This window comes from Triplophysa dalaica, chromosome 10, assembly GCF_015846415.1.
Source record: "Triplophysa dalaica isolate WHDGS20190420 chromosome 10, ASM1584641v1, whole genome shotgun sequence".
NCBI classification, from domain to species: domain Eukaryota; kingdom Metazoa; phylum Chordata; class Actinopteri; order Cypriniformes; family Nemacheilidae; genus Triplophysa; species Triplophysa dalaica.
Window position 1 is genome coordinate 6739371 of NC_079551.1, and position 20275 is coordinate 6759645.

General features: G+C 38.3%; 4 protein-coding genes and 1 pseudogene across 4 annotated transcripts in view; 2 read left to right on the forward strand and 3 right to left on the reverse strand.

Annotated features, from left to right (window-relative positions):
- Nucleotides 1-13767, reverse strand: part of aox5 (aldehyde oxidase 5) — a 36065-nt gene extending 22298 nt beyond the window's left edge. Inside the window, exons 1-17 of the mRNA XM_056758042.1 lie at nt 13696-13767; nt 12770-12827; nt 12531-12627; nt 12301-12409; nt 12075-12201; nt 10016-10077; nt 9824-9904; nt 9653-9733; nt 9434-9578; nt 9190-9282; nt 8929-9080; nt 8715-8808; nt 7626-7735; nt 7304-7488; nt 7011-7173; nt 6810-6899; nt 6556-6725 (exon numbers count right to left, since the gene is read on the reverse strand). Coding sequence (XP_056614020.1) covers nt 6556-6725; nt 6810-6899; nt 7011-7173; nt 7304-7488; nt 7626-7735; nt 8715-8808; nt 8929-9080; nt 9190-9282; nt 9434-9578; nt 9653-9733; nt 9824-9904; nt 10016-10077; nt 12075-12201; nt 12301-12409; nt 12531-12627; nt 12770-12827; nt 13696-13749 — 1871 coding nt within the window. The 5' untranslated portion in view covers nt 13750-13767. The remainder of the gene's footprint in view (nt 1-6555; nt 6726-6809; nt 6900-7010; nt 7174-7303; nt 7489-7625; nt 7736-8714; nt 8809-8928; nt 9081-9189; nt 9283-9433; nt 9579-9652; nt 9734-9823; nt 9905-10015; nt 10078-12074; nt 12202-12300; nt 12410-12530; nt 12628-12769; nt 12828-13695) is intronic.
- On the forward strand, nt 911-2077 carry LOC130429471 (hatching enzyme 1.2-like). Its single transcript, XM_056758046.1, is given in 5 exon segments — nt 911-979; nt 1071-1143; nt 1226-1366; nt 1449-1566; nt 1672-2077. Coding segments are annotated over 5 exon segments (807 nt in total).
- Nucleotides 5187-6350, forward strand: LOC130429475 (hatching enzyme 1.2-like). The gene is made up of 5 exons (XM_056758048.1): nt 5187-5255; nt 5346-5418; nt 5508-5648; nt 5731-5848; nt 5954-6350. Exons 1-5 carry the CDS (start codon nt 5187-5189, stop codon nt 6348-6350), a joined length of 798 nt encoding a protein of 265 aa, XP_056614026.1.
- A 521-nt stretch (nt 13768-14288) lies between the features above and the next one.
- On the reverse strand, nt 14289-15437 carry LOC130429474 (hatching enzyme 1.2-like; annotated as a pseudogene).
- Nucleotides 15438-17803: 2366 nt separating this feature from the next.
- LOC130429470 (hatching enzyme 1.2-like) lies at nt 17804-18966 on the reverse strand. Its single transcript, XM_056758044.1, has 5 exons — nt 18898-18966; nt 18736-18814; nt 18506-18646; nt 18306-18423; nt 17804-18200 (listed from the first exon to the last, which is right to left on the reverse strand). Exons 1-5 carry the CDS (start codon nt 18964-18966, stop codon nt 17804-17806), a joined length of 804 nt encoding a protein of 267 aa, XP_056614022.1.
- Between the last annotated feature and the right edge of the window lie 1309 nt (nt 18967-20275).

Below are 20275 nucleotides of genomic sequence, written 5' to 3' on the forward strand. Positions count from 1 at the left end.
TCATGCTTTTGAGACAGGATAGTTAGGGATTAACAGAAAAGTGTTGAGTGGACAGTGGGGTGCGAGACCGGCAAAGGACCTCGAGTTGGGGTTCGAACACGGGTCATCGGAGGTGCAGTTGCTCTATATGTCAGTGCGCTAACCGCTAGGTTATTAGCACCAAGAAATTTGAACGCATTTCAGAACAAAACTTACTGTGTTTTATTCTGTACACAAAATTATGCATAATCTACTGTAGATATGTCAGCATCTCGATGCAGATTCATGAGCGAAAATAACTGAAGACTATAACTTTTCATCAAAAAAAAACATGACCCTAATACTTTCTATTCAACAATTTGGTATTGAGAGAGAGAAAAACATTCAATAGTTTTAAAGATAATGAGCCTCATGAATAATACAAAGCGCAAGTCTAAGAGATTTACAGTAGACCATGTATGAAGTTCTGGTGATTTAAGATTTAAATCGAATGTGAATGAGGTCTGAAATTGATCTTGAAATATCTGAATGCAAACATTTTTTCCTGTTTACACTATGGTGGGTCAAATCCATAGCATATCAAGCAATGTTGATACACAATTTAACTGATCAATTAAGACGTTTTCACAAATAAGCATTCTTTAAATCTGTGACAGTAGAAAACTATTCTTCTTGTGCACTAACTGTTCATCATGTCCACTTCAGTGGATTAGTAAAACAATCTCAAGAAGCTTCTGTAAGGTTTGGACTAACAGGCGAGGTCAGAGTTCCTCCCTGTAGTTAAACACATTAGACCCTGGACACAAAAACCTACCCATAATCCCAATGTAGACACACCTACACAGATGAATATAAAGTCCAGGTCGGACAGCACACAGACACCAAACTTCAGGACCAGAGCATCCAGAACATCTCTACACACTGAGACAACATGAACACAACAGCCTCCTTCTCCATTCTGCTGCTGCTGTGTGGCGTCTCACAGGCGTTATTTCTCAAGGTAAGACCCTGACTTGTCTCTTGGTATCTTTGTCAAGAAAAAAAATTCAATATATGAGTAATTTCTTGCTTTTGTCTGTCAACAGGAGCAGAACTTTGACGATATGTTAGTAACAGAGCCTGAAGATGTTGACATCACTAAAAATATTTTGGACTCCAACAATGGTCAGACACTAAAAATGACTGTCAGAATTTCACATCAAGACATATTGTGCAACTTCATCAATATCACTGTCTTTCCAAACAGGATCTACTGAACTCCTGATTGAAGGAGATCTGGTGTTTCCCAAAACCAGAAATGCTCTCTTCTGCTTTAACAACAACTGTTTGTGGAAGAAAAACACCAAGAATCTAGTGGAGGTGCCTTACACAGTGAGCAGAGAATTCAGTAAGTAAACCTCCTTCATCACGTCACACATTTATCATTCATATTGAAGTCATTCTCAAACTATCACCCGTCTTTTCTGCAGCATCTAATGAGAAGACGACTATCGAGAACGCCATGATGACCTTTCACAGCAAAACCTGCATCCGCTTTGTGCCCAGATCATCTCAGATAGACTACATCAGTATTGAGAACAGAGACGGGTGAGGACAATCATATCTTATCAACAAAACAAATTGAAGCGCTCTTAGTCCGAAAGAAGAAGATCTGAACATTTATATGTGCTCTTGTTTTCTCTCTCCTCTCAGGTGTTACTCTTCTCTTGGTAGAACAGGTGGCCGACAGGTGGTCTCTCTCAACAGGTACGGCTGCGTGTACCGTGGCATCGTTCAACATGAGTTCAATCACGCCCTGGGCTTCTACCACGAGCAAACAAGGAGCGACCGCGACCAGTACGTCAAGATAAACTGGGAGTTCATCTCTCCTGATATGGCCTACAACTTCCAGAAACAGAACACCAACAATCAAAACACTGCATACGACTACGGCTCCGTCATGCACTATGGAAGAACAGCCTTCACCAACCAGGCTGGAAAGGAAACCATCACCCCCATTCCTAATGCTTCTGTGCAAATCGGACAGACACAGGGACTGTCTAACATCGACATTCTGAGGATCAACAAGCTGTATGGATGCACAATTTGAGGCTTATGAAGACGTGCTGTTACTGATCATTAAATATTGTTTGTGTATGTGGATAAATAAGGAAATGAGGTGATGTTCTTAATCTTTGATGGTGTTGGGTTTCTGAAATATGTGATTGCATTGGGAAAATAAAGCTAGTTAAACAACAAAATAATGCGTGTTTGTAATTCAATGTCTCACTTCATAAATGATCAACAAATTAAACGTCAAACCTTTTGTTATTTTGGCATGAGCTCTAATACAGGTTGATGTGAATCAAAAGATCTCTGCTGGAGGAGAAAAGATGTTGAAATTTTCTTGTAGCCTAATGAAAGACACACATTAGGAGAATTGAAGGTTTGAACCTGTAAAATTATATATTTTTTAAATTGCTTTAAGGAAACTCACTGTACTAGGGGGCCATATTTGCAATTCATCCAGGCAGCTATTTCAGTCAAATAAGACCAAGTCTTTTCTAATTGAATGGATGGTAACATTAACATGTACCGTTATTTCTGTGGTATAACAGTTTGATTATCTATCTATGAACCCGGCTAATTCAAGTGTTCAATCTATTATCGTCTGGAGATGGTGGTCTAGTGGGTTAAACCACTGAACTTGTAAATCAAAAGGTTGCTGGTTCGATCCCAGCATCCACCAGCAGTGTGTCCTTGAGCAAGACACTTTACTCAACGTTGCTCCAGGGGGATTGTCCCTGTAATAAGTGCACTGTAAGTCGCTTTGGATAAAAGTGTCTGCCAAATGACTAAATGTCTATCTATTATCTACTATCGTCTACTGATGTTTCTCCGTCAGACTCGGGCTCAAACTGGTAAGGTGAAATCCCCGCCATCTCTATCTATACACTGTATATAATATAAACCTGTAAACCTTAATCCAGCAATGATGGTAGGCGTTCCACTTGCGAGACATGACGAACGCTGTAACAAATTTCGAGGAATGGGAAGAAGGAGGCGGGAACTGGCGAACGTTCAACAACTTTTAATAAAAAATAAACAAACCACAAAATGAAAGTAAATGCCGGCAGCTCCAGCACGGTCAACTGCCGGCCACACAAACATAAAACATAAAATCCAGACCTGGTTCTCTCTCCGGTTGCTCGTCCTTTTATGCTTCCGATCTCCTCCAAAGAGATGTGATACCCGTGTAACGTGCAGCTGACACTCAATATCATCAACCGCTCTCGTCCAGCCTTGCTCACTACATACGCGCTTGACCAATCACAGCAGACTACACCACTTGACCAATCACATAACACTAGGCTAGCGGATAGGAGGGGATTAGACGGATGAATCACGAAACGAATCATTTGAGAGTCAGTCAAGAAGTAAGGTAAGAATAATTACCTATTCTTACGACATAATAGTGTTCTTACACCTTCGATGTATATAGACTTGTTGTTGGACAATCCATTAACCAAAATAGGACCTAAAAAAATCATATGCTACTTACTCTTGAAGCCTAAACTTCTATAAATTTATTCAGGTTCAAAACACTTTATTCAGAACCTCTTCCCCCTTAAACCGATAGTCTTTCTCGATTGACGATTGGCTCTTTTTTTACTGAAAAGCAGGACTTTTGTCACTAGAGCCGCCATATTAACTGCTGCTTTCCTCCACTCTTACTTAAAAGATCTGCGACACCTTGTTAATATATATATAATCTTTGATTTTAATGTATGTTGTACGCAATATAAATCATAATATACTGTAGATGTACAGATGAGTAAATCTAATTATAATGTTCCCAAAACAAACCTGATTTAAGATTATTTATATTAAAATGCAATATCGCATTAGTCAGTATGAGATTTAGACGGTATGATAATCTCAAGTAAAATTATCGCGGTTTCACGTTATGACTCTGTTGCAATTACTGCTTCAACATGTCTTCTTTTCAATGTTTGTGTAAACTCCTTTTTGCCCATTGAACACAATGCTGCGGTCACCTGGACAGAGATTAGTTTACCAAGGGCAAGGCCTTTGTTCATTTAAGATATTTAAGTTATCTTTAACAACATACTTCACAAAAAAAACATTTCTGATGTGCATCTTGAGACAAAACAATTGCACTGATATATTCGGACATACGTCAGTGCAACTTGTTTTTGATGAAGAAACCAACATTTAATTAAGTCTGGGATTAGATTTAAGACCTTTCTGGCAAACCGGCCCAGTATATTTCATTTTTTTCTAGCAATACTAAATATTTGTAACAGTAATAAAAATGTGCAGTATGTCCAGTTAAATCAGTGGTTCCTAAACTTTTCGAAAGCATGGCACCTCTTTCTAGAAATGAAACATGCATACCTACAATTATAAATATATAAAATGTAACTTAGATGAGCAAACAAAAAATTAAGCATAACAAAATATAACAAAGAAACTGATGTATACCTGCACTCTCTGTCTTTAATGAGACATACAAAACAGCTCATACCTTGGGAATGGTAAGTCATACTTTTTGTGGGGTTTAAAACCGTGACTTTTCAAACCACTGTATCCCTTGAAACTGGTAATCAGCCAATGCCTAGTATAGAGTGAGACAGTCCTCAATAACTATAAAGTAGGACCCCATGAATGACAAATGTACAAGTGTGTGAGAAATAGACCATCTGTAGAGTGCTGCAGATTCAAGATCAATTCACGATCCATGGTGATAAGGAAAGCTTTTCACAGAAATAAGGACAAATACAGTATGTAGGAATTATTGGGTGGCACCCATATTAATTCATTATAATTCTTGACAGCTAAATATCCACATCATACAACATGATTCTAAATGTTAAGGCATTTCTCAACTGTTTTTAGAAACAAGCATCCTTTAAAAAAACGTATACGACTGTTGTGGGGAACTGGATTAAATCCCAAAACTACATCTTGTCCACTTCAGTTGATTAGTAAAACAATATCAATAAGCTTTTGTAAGATTTTGGACTAACAGGCGAGGTCAGAGTTCCTCCCTGTAGTTAAACACATTAGACCCTGGACACCAAAACCTACCCATAATCCCCCTGTAGACACACCTAGACAGATGAATATAAAGTTCAGGTCAAACAGAACCCAGACACAAACGTCAGGACCAGAGCATCCAGAACATCTCTACACACTGAGACAACATGAACACAACAGCCTCCTTCTCCATTCTGCTGCTGCTGTGCGGCGTCTCACAGGCGTTATTTCTCAAGGTAAGACCCTGACTAGTCTCTTAGTATTTTCTGTAAGAAAAATGCTCAATGTATAAGTACTTTCAAGCATTTTTCTATCGACAGGAGCAGAAGCTTGCAGATATGTTAGTAACAGAGCCTGAACATGTGGACATCACTACAAAGATTTTGGACTCCAACAATGGTCAGACACTAAAAATGACTGTTAGAAAGAAGAAATTCACATCAAGACATGTTGTATAACTTCGTCAATATCACTTTCTTTCGAAACAGGATCTACTGAACTCCTGATTGAAGGAGATCTGGTGTTTCCCAAAACCAGAAATGCTCTCTACTGCTTTAACAACAACTGTTTGTGGAAGAAAAACACCAAGAATCTAGTGGAGGTGCCTTACACAGTGAGCAGTGAATTCAGTAAGTAAACCTCCATCATCACGTCACACATTTATCATTCATATCAATGTCCTTCTCAAACCGTCACCCGTCTTCTCTGTAGCATATAATGAGAGGACGACTATCGAGAACGCCATGATGACCTTCCACAGCAAAACCTGCATCCGCTTTGTGCCCAGATCATCTCAGATGGACTACATCAGTATTGAGAACAAAGACGGGTGAGGACAATCATATCATATCAACAAAACACATTGAAGCGCTCTTAGTCCAAAAGAAGAAGATCTGAACATTTATATGTGCTCTTTTTTTCTCTCTCCTCTCAGGTGTTACTCTTATCTTGGCAGAACAAGAGGCAAACAGGTGGTCTCTCTCAACAGGTACGGCTGCGTGTACCACGACATCGTTCAACATGAGCTCAATCACGCCCTGGGCTTCCACCACGAGCAAACCAGGAGTGACCGCGACCAGTACGTCAAGATCAACTGGGAGTTCATCTCTCCTGATATGGCCTACAACTTCCAGAAAGAGAACACCAACAATCTAAACACTCCATACGACTACGGCTCCGTCATGCACTATGGAAGAACAGCCTTCACCACCCAGGCTGGGAGGGAAACCATCACCCCCATTCCTGATGCATCTGTGCTGATCGGACAGACACAGGGACTGTCTAACATCGACATCCTAAAGATCAACAAGCTGTATGGATGCTCAATCTGAGGAAATACACTTCTATAGCAATAAAGCAATACAGTTCTTTAGATGAACAAGGGAATTAAGTGATATTGTGTCTTTTACATATGTTGGATTTCAGATTTTTGGATTGGGGAAATAAAGTTAATCAAAACACAAGATGTACACTGTAATGGATTTCATTTTGTTCCTGAGTGCTAATTGTATAACTAAATCCACATTTTTAACTTACATAATCTTAGCATGAGCTCGGGTGCTGGTTACCATGGACACAAAGAGCTCTCCTTTAACCGAGGGGATGTCATCATAATACACAGCTTCTCCTGTAGCTTGTTGAAGGCCGGCCTGGTGCACATTTGGGCGTCCCACTGGGTAACTTAAAGACTGAGCCTCTGGAACAAGCTATAATTTAATTGATAATTCGACAAAACCATTAACTAGGAAAACGTAATATGCAAAAAATGTCTGTAAATTAGATACACTTACCTGAAAAGAATAGTTTCCTTGTGGTACCTCATTTTTAAATGGTTTTAGCGCGCTGAGATACTCCAATGACAAATCGATGACATCAACCTTCTGTAGCAACAAAATTACAATATTTAACTTTTTAACTGTTTAAAAGTCTGTCATTTTTAACAAAACTAATTATTACTAAATTATTATAAAAAAAATTAAACATTACCATACCCTCTCTTGTAGCTCTAGTAGCACCTCCATATAAAACTTAAAAAAGAAGCTGAGAACAAGAGTCTTGCGATACTCCTCCTGTCCACCAGGGGCAGTAGGGGGCACAGTGATCTCCTCCTCTAAAAGTTGAGTTCCCTCTGCAAGAAGTTTGTCGTCCCATTGTCTGCAACAGAGAAAACAATATCAATATATTTCAAGATCCAAAACACTGTTAATGCAAGAAAATCCCAATTGTTTGGTGCATTCCAGATTGTTAGTTAAATAGTAAATTGTATCTGATTTCAAGTCATTACCTCCCTATCAGCTTTTTACTGGTGTGTCTCGCTCGCACCAGAGTAGGTCCCACACCTCCGTAAAATATGTCCAGATGCTCCACAACGTTTGAGTCAGGTCTAAACACAACCTTCATGCCAGCGTTCACAATAGAGAAGGCAAATTCTCTGCGTTGCGCCTGGCGAAACACCGACATGAACTCCCACTGAGAAACACAGATTAGAGTTCAGCTGTTGTGAATGTCGACCGATTGTGTTGGGCTTTGTAAAAATGTCTCTCAAGCCAGAATTTAATAGAAAGTAGACGGAATGACTGCATAATCAAACATTTAGGGTAACTCACGGGTTTTGAGTGAGGAATGTCAATAGCCAGAAGAATCTCATCTGATCGTAAAGCTGTTTTAGCAAAACCTGTGAAAAATTCCTCACTCAGAGGCATCTCTCTTGCACCATCTGAATTGAAGAAAAATAAGAGAGATAAAAGAAAGAAAACTTAAAAAAGCAGAACAGGACTACTTTACTTCCAGTTTTTAGTATAGTATAAAATAAATACATGAGAGGTTTCATTTAGAAAAATATTTTTCAGAAAAATAAAAGTGACCGAGGTTGTCATCCCCAACGTTTTTGCATAGAAGAACAAAAATCTGATGATTTTGAAACATTAAGACAAGGGGTGAGTCCATTCCTTTCTTGGTGAACTGTCCCTTTAAGATGTAAAATTCACAGACCGTTAAAGGGATAGTTCACCCAAAAATGTAATTCCTCATTGAATGGGCAAGTTGCTCAAGATGGCGCCGGTGAGCTTTTGCAACGCCAGGGCTGACAAAACTTTGCAAACCGGTTTTTACACGGAACCGGTGGTGCGGTTGAACACCCTGTTGTGCTAACTTAAGAATTGAACTATGGCAGCTGAGATGGCCATTCTTTGTGTTCTTTTTGAAGAATTTTCGTAGCCCGAGGAAAAAGGCATAAATTCGTGTTGAATACTGCGAAATAAATTTCTTCTAATATCTTCAATTGTTGCATATACCGAGCTGCAGTAGACACATTTAAAAAACTTTACTTGGAACCATTGTGCGAGCTGTCTCTTTAATACCGTGTGGGTTATATACATGTTGCTGCTGATTGGGCTGAAATTCTTGACACACCCACCAAAAAAGAGAAAGCGTATCTCAAACCCTGTTGCACACTGTTGCAAACCGTTTCAAGGAAACATGTTGTTCAACTCGGAAACCGTAGCAAAACGTTGCGCATCGGGTTGAGCTTGAACATGCCACAGGTTCGGCAAAATTATTTCCTGTTGCATAACACCATCGAGCTGCTTTAGCAAAGCAATGTAAAGAGGATCTGTCATCACACTGATATAATACTTTTTACCTAAAAAACACCCATATTTGCTGGGCAAAAATCCTCTTTAAAATTATAGCTTTACCTTTGGAAATGATGTGTAGCGTACACTTCGCTGCGGCGAGAATGCTGCTTAGGTCATATTTGGGGTTGGCACTTAAAATATTTCCACCAATGGTCTAAAATGATCAAAATAAACAAAATTGTAAACTTTAGCTAAATTTCATGTATCATTTACGTGAGTATATTTTGGACAAATACCAAGGTTCCTTTCATTCAAATTCACTGTTTTTACTCACTGCCATGTTGCGAATCTGTTTGCCAGCTAAACACTGCAGCGTTTGAACGAGGGCTTGATAAACTTTGCTCTTTTCCGGGCCGAGATCCTGTATTGCCTGCAGGAAGGTCTCCTTTAGAACAGAAAGACTGCATCCCGCCCCCACGGTCACATCTGAGCACAACACAGCGGAGTTAAATTGAATGTATATTGGGCTTTCGTGTATAATAAAGGAGTATATGAAGTTTCAACAAGTGACAAATTCAAAACTCTTTAAATTTACAATTCTTTGCCCATTTAATAGCTCTCAGCCCTGGAATATCTCCACCGTATATGACCACAGGATGGAGGGTTCCTTTCAAAGTCATCTTTGGTCCTATCAGACAAAAAAAAAATGTTTGTGTGTGTTTTATTTAAACAATTGATTCTAAAGACATATCTTATTTTTGTAATACATCTTGTCACACATCTTATATGTCCTGTTTCCAAGAATGTCCAGTGAAATATTTAAAATCCTTCAAACCAACCTAATGTTGTGTTTCCAACCAGAATAGGTGCATCTGGATATTCAGCTTTCAACTCGATTAGGTCATTTAGGTCTACTGGGGAAATCCACTTCACTCTTTCTCCCTGGAAGCAGAGATGCTCAACACGAGGCTGTTTTGCCAAAAGCTGATGTAAGAGGACAGATTACAAATTAGTCAGTGGCTTTAACTATTAATGCATGATCAAACCACTGTACATACCAGTAGCTCTGGTGGAAAGATAAGATCCTGAGTTGGGTCAAGGGGAAGGAGATTATCCATGTTGAAAATTTCCCCAGATATCTACCAAGTGTTGAAGAGCAGAGATTAACTGATATAACTTTCGTTAATAACAACTAAATCAGCTGTCAATTGATATTGTGATAATCTCACATCAGATTCCTTGTTGTGGCAGTTGCTCTCCTCCATGCAACATTTTCCATTTCTCTCACCATTTTGGCAACAAGTCTGAGCCTGTAAACATTTGGATGACACTGTGAATTATGTTCTGTAGTTAAAATAAATGTAGACGTTTTAATGACTTTTATTTTGTAGTGACTTTTATTTCGTGCTGAACATATTTACCTCACAAAAGGTCTTAAATCCATCGATAATCGGTCGATAGCCGGTACAACGACAAAGGTTTCCTTAAGGGGGAAATCAGAAGAAAATCCCAGAACATTCAGGGCATAAGAAAAATATTTTGTAAATAACAACGCAAATGAGGATTATTTTCATCAGAGGATGCCGCTTATGGGGTCGCGTTCAATCAGTAGTTTATAATCATCTGTTGTCTTTCAAAATATGTGTAAACATGTTTAATTGTTCAATTAAACGATGTGTTAAAACGCAGTATGTGAGTATAGAAAAAAGCCAAACAAATGTGGATGACTAGAGTAGGCAGAACGCAAGTACGACGTGGTGACGTCACGGCTATGCCAATAGGCACGTTACGCCAAACAGGCGTACTCTACCGTCACGGTACTAGTCGCATTCGCGAAATGAACCTCGACAGGTATTGAAGGTGTGTTATAATGTCACGTTGTGTGTTTATTATGAGGTTTGTTCAGAGGTGGGTAGAGTAGCCAAAAATTGTACTCAAGTAAAAGTACTGTTACTTCAGAATAATATGACTCAAGTAAAAGTAAAAAGTAGTCATCCAAATAATTACTTGAGTAAGAGTAAAAAAGTGCTTGGTTAAAAAACTACTCAAGTACTGAGTAACTGTCGAGTAACGTCTGATTTATTTTTTAACAAGCATTCAATCAGACAGACAAAAATACAAAATAATAATGTTTAAGTTTAAATTATAGTTCATCAAATCAATAAAATACATTAAAATAAATTTATTAATTAATTACAAAATAGCTTAAATTAAAATTATCCAGGTAAATTCAAGTACTTAAAAAATAAAAAAATAAAAATAATAAAAAATAAATAAACACAAGTAAACACAAATTTCCAAACCTTTATACTTTTTTACCAGGCTTTGCAGACAGAACTAGAACAAGGCAGCCCATAAACTCTCATAAAATGTGTGTGTGAGAGAGAGATAGAGTATGTGTGACTTCAACACTTTGCAGTTTGAATGATGTCCTGCATAAACAAAATGATGGAAAATAAGTAAAGTAAACACTTTGTGACTTTTCGATCGAGCCCTCGCCATTCTCTCTCTCTCACACAACATACTTAAGCATTGCAATGCAAATGCAGCCTGCTTCACAGCTAAGGCGGGACTACAGATTAAGTGTCCCTAAAGAACCCACGTATCTAACAGTAGTTCTGCATTATATTAATTAATTTGCACGCGAGTTTTATTTATTTTTATACCGTGTAAGTTATTCTCTGTGTAAGTTTAATGTATGCACCGAACCGTGACGCCCATACCATTTCGGTTCAATACAAATACACGTACAGTTCCACACATAATATATATAGGAAATGTTTAAAACATATGTAACTTTAAAGACAAACATTCGTCTATCCACAGCAAAAAAAACGATTTTAGAACACTTAGCGCTACATGTTTCCTCAAGTTAGATGTTGAGTTTTTGAATGCTGAAATGTCCGTTTGTTTTGGGAGACACAGAAGACACCGCATAATGTAGCTGCTGTTTCGCACTTTTACTAAGGTAAACATGCTTTAAATATGAGGCCAGGGGTGTTCCTCCTCTCCTGTGTCTGCATTGCCGATGGTTGATTGTGACATTTTTGTTTTGCTACGACTGTAAACTAACCCGTCCCGCCGAACGCCGCTGAGATTGAGTATGGTCACGTGACGATACTGCGCAACTACGTTTGATTGGTGAAACACAGTCACATGGTAGAGCCTTTGGCAGAAGTCTCACCCTCTGTCAAAATAAAACAATGACGCGTAGAATATCAAAGAGGTCAAAAGAAAAGTAACGATCTTATTGTAGCCTAATGTAGCGGAGTAAGAGTACAGTTTCTTCTTCACAAATCTACTCAAGTAAAAGTAAAAAGTATAGTGATTTAAAACTACTCCTAGAAGTATAATTTTTTCAAAAACTTACTCAAGTAAATGTAACGGAGTAAATGTAACTCGTTACTACCCACCTCTGGGTTTGTTGCAGTAATTGACCCATTTATAAAACATGACTGTAATGTCAAATGTTTATATTACCTCCCAGTGACTCGCGAATGTCTTCCATGGTGGGCTGGGGTTTGTTCCTCAGTAAAGTGTACATGGACATCACCATACCAGGGGTACAGAAACCACACTGCGACCCGTGAGCCTTTGCTATTCGCTCCTGGTGAACAAAACGGACCCAGAATGTTTAATTCGTTCTCAAACCAAATTGAAAATAAGTTCTAATTCTGTAAATTGCGGTGCAGTTTGTTTCAAATACTTGGACTGGATGTAGTTTAGTCTTTGTGCTTCCGACGCCCTCTACTGTCACCACCGCAGCGCCTTGAAGGGAACAAACCGGCTGAAGACACGCGTTTACCGCCTCGTGTCTGACAAGCGTGTTAAGAACGGTATTTTAATAACAAACAAAACGGAAATATTACATTATAAGCACAATTAGCAGTTTTAAAACAGCATCTTAATGAGTTTTCGAGTAATTATGGTGGATACAGAACAATGTCTTTAATAGGGTCGTATCTGGACAGCATTACAGTACAGGCTCCACAACCTCCGCCACCACAACCGTACTTAGTGCCCGTCAGACCGGCTAAAACAAACGTAAGATCACAAATAATAAAACAAATTGATTTTATTGTAAAAAGTTCATATAAAACAGTTTGATATGAGGTGATGTGTTTAAACAAGGAAATGAGAAATGAAATAGTGTTTATTGAGAATGTATACTGTACCTTTCCTACGCAGGTAAGCTAATAGCATCTCTCCTGGGTCTGCATTCTTTTCTACAATCTAGCACGTATACAAAATTTGTTTTTAGATATTTAGTTTATAAGTTTAGAGGTAATGTGTAAAATGTGTACACTAGATAGGTACAATGAATTAGTGTAGATCAGTGGTTCTCAAACTGGGGGCCACACATTTTGTGAAATTGAGAAATTAATCAGGCGATCGGAGAAATAAGACCACCAACCAAAAGAATTGATGTTATAGGATTGTATAACTGAACATGTTTTTGGTTTGATTAAGTTTAGTATAACAAATCTCTATTTGGGGGGCCGCGAAGGGATGTACTCTACACAAAGGGGGCCTTACAACAAAAAAGTTTGAAAACCACTGGTGTAGATGAATGACGGTGTGTTTGCGCGTGAGAGATGAGAGAGAGCTTGTGTGAAGCGTAGAAAATCATTTTCATGGCATCATGCATGAGAGAAAAAGGATTTGTTTGGCTGCATGCATGTGCTATCATGTGCCAAGATGCAGAAAGCACTTTTAGTCACGCCATATACGTTCACCCAGCTGCATTATGAAAATGAAGCATAAGTAATGATTGTTTAATAAATATAAAACCATACTTTAACATTTTTATAGTATATTTATAATATAAAGCAGTCATGTATCTATGAAACTATATTAATTGTATTCATTTGGGAGACATTCTAACCAAACCAAGTACATTAAACGTGTATTCATGTAATCAATAAATGTCTTTCCTTAGAATTGATACGTTCTCTACCAATCAAATTAGAGAAACACAAAACAAAACTGAGATTTTATCAGATTTAAGTTTTACGATAAACTACACATTGATCAAAATGATGGACATTTATCTGTTACGTTTAACAATATTTTTAAATCGATATTTGTGATGGAAACATACCTTCTTGCCATTAATGTAGAAGATCAGCTCATTGTTCACAGATGGACGGGACATGATGATCAGAATGTTGTGTCACTGAAGCTTCTCCTGAGATACTGAACACCAACTGAGGTTGAATGAGCGTTTTGACTGAATCACATCACATGATGTGACATAATAGGATGAAAGACTCGACCATGCCTTCCAGTGTTAAAATTAATGAAAATGACATTGTCATGCAGGGGTTTTGACTTTTCAATTATTTTTTGTATCAAAAGTAATAAATTCCACCACTCGCACAGCAATTCGATTATGTTTCATGATATTAGTAAATAGTATACTTAATGAGTATACTATTATAAACTGAAATGTTGAAACTAAAATACTTCTTCTTCAAGTAGTATTCATTTAGTTTCTGATCATTTAATAAATAGACCACTGAATTACAAACATGTTTCATTTTGGTATTTATCCCATTTTATTTTCCCAAATAGAATCAAACACTTTAGAAATCCAACACCATCAAAAGATAAAGAACATCACCTCATGCAAATATTCATATACAGACAAATAAACTACATTAAGTTATCAGAAACATCACATCTTCAAAAGTTTCAAACTGAGCATTCATACAGCTTGTTGATCCTCAGGATGTCGGTGTTTGACATTTCCTGTCTCTGTCCAATCTTTATAGACGCATCAGGAATGGGGGTGATGGTTTCCATCCATCCTGGTTGGTGAAGGCCGTTCTTCCATAGTGCATGATGGAGCCGTAGTCGTATGCAGTGTTTTGATTGTTGGTGTTCTGCTTCTGAAGTTGTAGGCCATTGCAGGAGAGATGAACTCCCAGTTGATCTTGACGTACTGGTCGCGGTCGCTCCTGGTTTGCTCGTGGTAGAAGCCCAGGGCGTGATTGAACTCATGTTGAACGATGCCACGGTACACGCAGCCGTACTTGTTGAGAGAGACCACCTGTCGGCCACCTGTTCTACCAAGAGAAGAGTAACACCTGAGAGGAGAGAGAAAACAAGAGCACATATAAATGTTCAGATCTTCTTCTTTTGGTCTTAGGGTGCTTCAATATGTCATGTTGATATGATATGATTGTCCTCACCCGTCTTTGCTCTCAATACTGATGTAGTCTGTCTGAGATGATCTGGGCACGAAGCGGATGCAAGTTTTGCTTTGGTAAGTCGTCATGGCGTTCTCGATAGTCGTCCTCTCTTTAGATGCTGCAGAGAAGACGGGTGGCGGTTTGATAATGTCATCAATATGAAGGATAAATGTGTGACGTGATGAAGGAGGTTTACTTACTGAATTCTCTGCTCACTGTGTAAGGCACCTCCACTAGATTCTGGGTGTTTTTCTTCCACAAACAGTTGTTGTTAAAGCAGAAGAGAGCATTTCTGGTTTTGGGAAACACCAGATCTCCTTCAATCAGGAGTTCAGTAGATCCTGTGTGGAAAGAAAGTGATATTGATGAAATTGCGCAATATGTCTTGATGTGAATTTCTGACAGTCATTTTTAGTTTCTGACCATTGTTGGAGTCCAAAATCCTTGTAGTGATGTCCACATCTTCAGGCTCTGTTACTAATATATCATCAAGCTTCTGCTCCTGTTGACAGACAAATGCATGAAATTACTTTCATAATAAACATTTGTTATCTGAGTAACCCAAGTGTCAGGGTCTTACCTTGAGAAATAACGGCTGTGAGAAGTCGCACAGCAGCAGCAGAATGGACAAGGAGGCTGTTGTGTTCATGTTGTCTCAGTGTGTAGAGATGTTCTGGATGCTCTGGTCCTGAAGTTTGGTGTCTGTGTACTGTCCGACCTGGACTTTATATTCATCTGTCTAGGTGTGTCTACAGGGGGATTATCGGTAGGTTTTCGGTGTCCAGAGTCTAATGTGTTTAACTACAGGGAGGAACGCTGACCTCGCCTGTTAGTCCAAACCTTACAGAAGCTTCTTGAGATTGTTTTACTAATCCACTGAAGTGGACAAGATGTGCACCGGAAGAATAGTTTTCTACTGACACATATTTAAAGAATGCTTGTTTGTGACAACATCTCAATTTATCTGTTTAAATGTGAGCTCCATATGACTTATTAATCTGTTTCAATGTCAATTTTTTTTTTCATATGAACATGAACATTTGCATCATGTTGATCCTATCAACAGTAGATTATGCATAATTTTGTATAAAGCATAAAACACAGTACGTCTTTTTTCTAAAATGTGTTAAACTATTCTTTGTTATGTTGCCGCTAATAGCCTAGCCGACGAGACGTGTTCGAATCCCAACTCGAGGTCCTTTGCCGATCACACACCCTACTCTCAACCCACACTTTTCTTTCAATCCCTAACTATCCTATCTAAAACTCATGAAAAAGGCAAAAAAAAATCTTGTTTTCATAATCATTGTTTAGTATTTCATGGGTAGTGCTTTGTAAAGGACACATAAGTTGTGTAAACCGTCTGTTTCTTAAGGCTCAGTAGAAACATGGTGTCATGGTTCCTTATTCCCTCTTGTCATGCTTTTTGAGTCTTGTGGCAGAATCATGACAGACCCATGTGTTTTATATGGAGAGAGATATTTATTGTTGTTATGGCTTGCCATACACTCTCCGGTCTCGTCTCTCTTCCAGCATTCTCTCGTTTCCTCATTATTGATTGTTAAAGATATCATGCCTCGCAGCTGTTCCCCTCTTGATTTGGTTCCCTTGTAATGCCCCTGTGTCTTGTGTGAGTTCATTTTTGAATGTGTGCGTGAGTTCCTGTGTCTTGTTCAGCTAGTCTAGTCTGGTCTTGTCTAGTCTAGTCAGTTGTATTTAATTCAAGTGTTGTCTTAGTCTTTTCTAGTGTAGTAAGTGTTCCTGTTTACCCTGTCATGTTTTATACCCCTGTTCTTGATTATTTTCCTCCTTTGAGGGTTTTTGTTTTGCTTTATATTAAAAGAAGTTTGTGTTAATAACCCCTTACCCGCTGTCTGTGCCTGGGTCCTCTTTCTCCTCTCACCTCGGTTCATGACACATGGGGCCAGATTCACTAACAACTGATGTTAAAAAACTACTATCAGGAATTACTAAAGAATTGCAGAGAAAATTTAGCGTTGAAAACGTGTTTTTGCGACTTAACTTATTGAATATGCATTTGCAGGACTCTATGTTTCATACGCGAAATGTGTGGGAGGAGAGTATTATAATGAATGCCGCAAATTGTTTGCGCTTGTCAATTTACTGGTATATGCATTATTATTTAACGCCCAAATAGCATGTCTTAAACCACAGGTTAACTTGTGCAGCTCTTAGTAGTTTGTTTTGGTCATTATGGAAATGAGAAAATTGCACATGAGTTTTTATAATTTGCGCCTTGTCAGTAAATCAGCCACAGAAACGTCACTCCAATTGGCTCTTGAGCAAAAAAAAACAGTTTGCTTTGTATACTGTGGTAGGTTATGTGAGACCAGTTTTTCTGCCGTATGCTTTTTATTGTCCTCATGTTTGCCAATTGCTTCTATTGTTTTCCTCATTTGTAAGTCACTTTGGATAAAAGCGTCTGCTTAATTACTAAATGTAAATGTTTTTTTAATTGTGCTCTTTCTGCATTTCTTCTTGTCTTTGTTGAAACATTTTGATGGTTGGTTGACTGTCAAATAAAGCTCAGCATGCTGAAGATCTTATGAAGTTCAGATACATAAAACAATCCATTCTAGCCAAAATACAGACATCTCGGATAATCTGTACTAACACCTAAATCTTTCCAGTTATTCTGTTGCTGTAAATAAAACGTAAACAATAACATGTTTAATATAATTAATCAATTATTGTAATGACGTCCAGTTCTTCGTATTTGTGCGGGTGTGCCTATCTGTACGCTACAAGAAAACCTGAAAACTGACTTCCCTTCTGTTCCAGTAGAGATATTTGTTATTCGTGTCAACCAGTATCAGAGTTATGACAATTAATTACAAACACTGTTTTTGTTAATGAATGAGTTTTATTTTTCTCCATGCAACATTTGATAAATCCAACACCCTCAAAAGATAAAGAACATCACCTCATTCCTTATTCACCTACAGACAAATAAACTATATGAAATTATCAGTAATATCACGTCTTCATAAGATCTCAGATTGTGCATCCGTACAGCTTGTTGATTCTCAGGATGTCGATGTTTGACATTTCCTGTCTCTGTCCGATTTGCACAGACTTATTAGGAATGGGGGTGATGGTTTCCATTCCAGCCTGGTTGGTGAAGGCCGTTCTTCCATAGTGCATGATGGAGCCGTAGTCGTATGCAGTGTTTTGATTGTTGCTGTTCTGTTTCTGGAAGTTGTAGGCCATATCAGGAGAGATGAAGTCCCAGTTGATCTTGACGTACTGGTCGCGGTCGCTCCTGGTTTGCTCGTGGTAGAAGCCCAGGGCGTGATTGAACTCATGTTGAACGATGCCATGGTATACACAGCCGTACCTGTTGAGAGAGACCACCTGTTGGCCTCCTGTTCTACCAAGAGAAGAGTAACACCTGAGAGGAGAGAGAAAACAAGAGCACATATAAATGTTCAGATCTTCTTCTTTTGGGCTAAGAGCGCTTCAATGTGTTTTGTTGATATGATATGATTGTCCTCACCCGTCTTTGTTCTCAATACTGATGTAGTCTATCTGAGATGATCTGGGTACGAAGCGGATACAAGTTTTGCTCTGGTAAGTCGTCATGGCGTTCTCGATAGTCTTCTTCTCATTAGATGCTGCAGAGAAGACGTGTAACAGTTTGAAAATGTCATTGATATGAATGATAAATGTGTGACGTGATGATGGAGGTTTACTCACTGAATTCTCTGCTCACTGTGTAAGGCACCTCCACTAGATTCTTGCTGTTTTTCTTCCACAAACAGTTGTTGTTGAAGCAGAAGAGAGCATTTCTGGTTTTGGGAAACACCAGATCTCCTTCAATCAGGAGTTCAGTAGATCCTGTTTGGAAAGAAAGTGATATTGATGAAGTTACACAACATGTCTTGATGTGAATTTCTTCTTTCTAACAGTCATTTTTAGTGTCTGACCATTGTTGGAGTCCAAAATATTTTTAGTGATGTCCACATGTTCAGGCTCTGTCACTAACATATTGTCAAAGTTCTGCTCCTGTTGACAGACAAATGCAAGAAATTACTCATACATTGAACTTTTTTTTGCAAAAGATACCAAGAGACTAAACAGGGTCTTACCTTGAGAAATAACGCCTGTGAGACGCCGCACAGCAGCAGCAGAATGGAGAAGGAGGCTGTTGTGTTCATGTTGTCTCAGTGTGTAGAGAGGTTCTGGATGCTCTGGTCCTGAAGTTTGGTGTCTGTGTGCTGTCTGACCTGAACTTTATATTCATTTGTGTAGGTGGGTCTAGAGGGGATTATGGGTAGGTTTTGGTGTCCAGGGTCTAATGTGTTTAACTACAGGGAGGAACTTTGACCTCGCCTGTTAGTCCAAACCTTACAGAAGTTACTTGAGATTGTTTTACTAATCCACTGAAGTGAATATGATGCACCAGCACATACATTTTCTACTGACAAAGATGTAAAGAATGCTTATTTGTGAAAACATCTTAATTGATCAGTTTAAATGTGTATCAAAATCGTTTGACTAGGAGAGATCATAGCTGAGCTCCAAATGACTTATTATTCTGTTTGAAAGTAGGCCTACATATTATTTTTCATATGAACATGATCATTTCCAGTGTACTCCATTACATCTTTGCCAAAGTTCTCAATGTTATCATCATAAATCTTATATCACCAGAACTTCACATTTGCTCTATCTCTTAGACTTGCGCTTTGTATTATCCATGAGGCTCATTGTCTTTATAACTATTGAATGTATTTTCTCACTCAAAACCAAATCGTTTAATAGAAATATTAAGATTATGTTTATTGACGAAAAGTTAATTAGTCTTCAGATATTTCTTCTCATGAATCTGCATCAAGTTGCTAACATATCTACAGTAGATAAAGCATAATTATGTCTACAGCATAAAACACAGATAGGTTTGATCTGAAATGTGTAAAAATTACTTGGTTTTGAAGCCCCTACTAGCCTAGTGGTTGGTGCACTGACATATAGTGCAACTGCACCTCCGATGACCCGTATTCAAATCCCAACTCGAGGTCCATTGCCGATCCCGCACCCTACTCTCTACCCAACACTTTTATGTCATTCTCAAAATTTTCTGTCTAAGAAGCATGAACAAGGAAAAAAATCTTTGTTTCATAATGTATTTGCTTGTCAATTTACTGGTATTTGCACCAATATTTAAACGCCAATAGCATGTCTTAAACCCCAGGTTAATGTGTGCGGCTCTTGGTAGAAAATTGCACGTGTTTGAATGTGCATGTGTTTTTTTTTTACTTGCGCCTTGTCAGTAAATCAACCACAGAAATTTCCACTCCAATTGGCTGTTTTTTATGGTGCTAAAATTCTCATTTGCCCTGTTTAGTAAATCTGGGCCATGGTCACTTTTAGTTGTTATGACTTAATCAATTAAGTTTTTACAGGATTATGTCAGTTACATTTCTTCTGCTCTTTGTTGAATTATTATGATGGTTGGTTGACTCT

Bases quoted from the DNA above. Each gene is read 5' to 3' on its own strand.
- LOC130429475 (XM_056758048.1), top strand. From the start codon at position 5,187: ATGAACACAACAGCCTCCTTCTCCATTCTGCTGCTGCTGTGCGGCGTC. The intron at 5,256-5,345 runs GTAAGACCCTGA...CGACAGGAGCAG, and splicing joins CACAGGCGTTATTTCTCAAG to AAGCTTGCAGATATGTTAGT. The intron at 5,849-5,953 runs GTGAGGACAATC...CTCTCCTCTCAG, and splicing joins AGTATTGAGAACAAAGACGG to GTGTTACTCTTATCTTGGCA.
- LOC130429470 (XM_056758044.1), bottom strand. From the start codon at position 18,966: ATGAACACAACAGCCTCCTTCTCCATTCTGCTGCTGCTGTGCGGCGTC. The intron at 18,424-18,505 runs GTGAGTAAACCT...TCTTCTCTGCAG, and splicing joins CACAGTGAGCAGAGAATTCA to CATCTAATGAGAAGAAGACT. The intron at 18,201-18,305 runs GTGAGGACAATC...CTCTCCTCTCAG, and splicing joins AGTATTGAGAACAAAGACGG to GTGTTACTCTTCTCTTGGTA.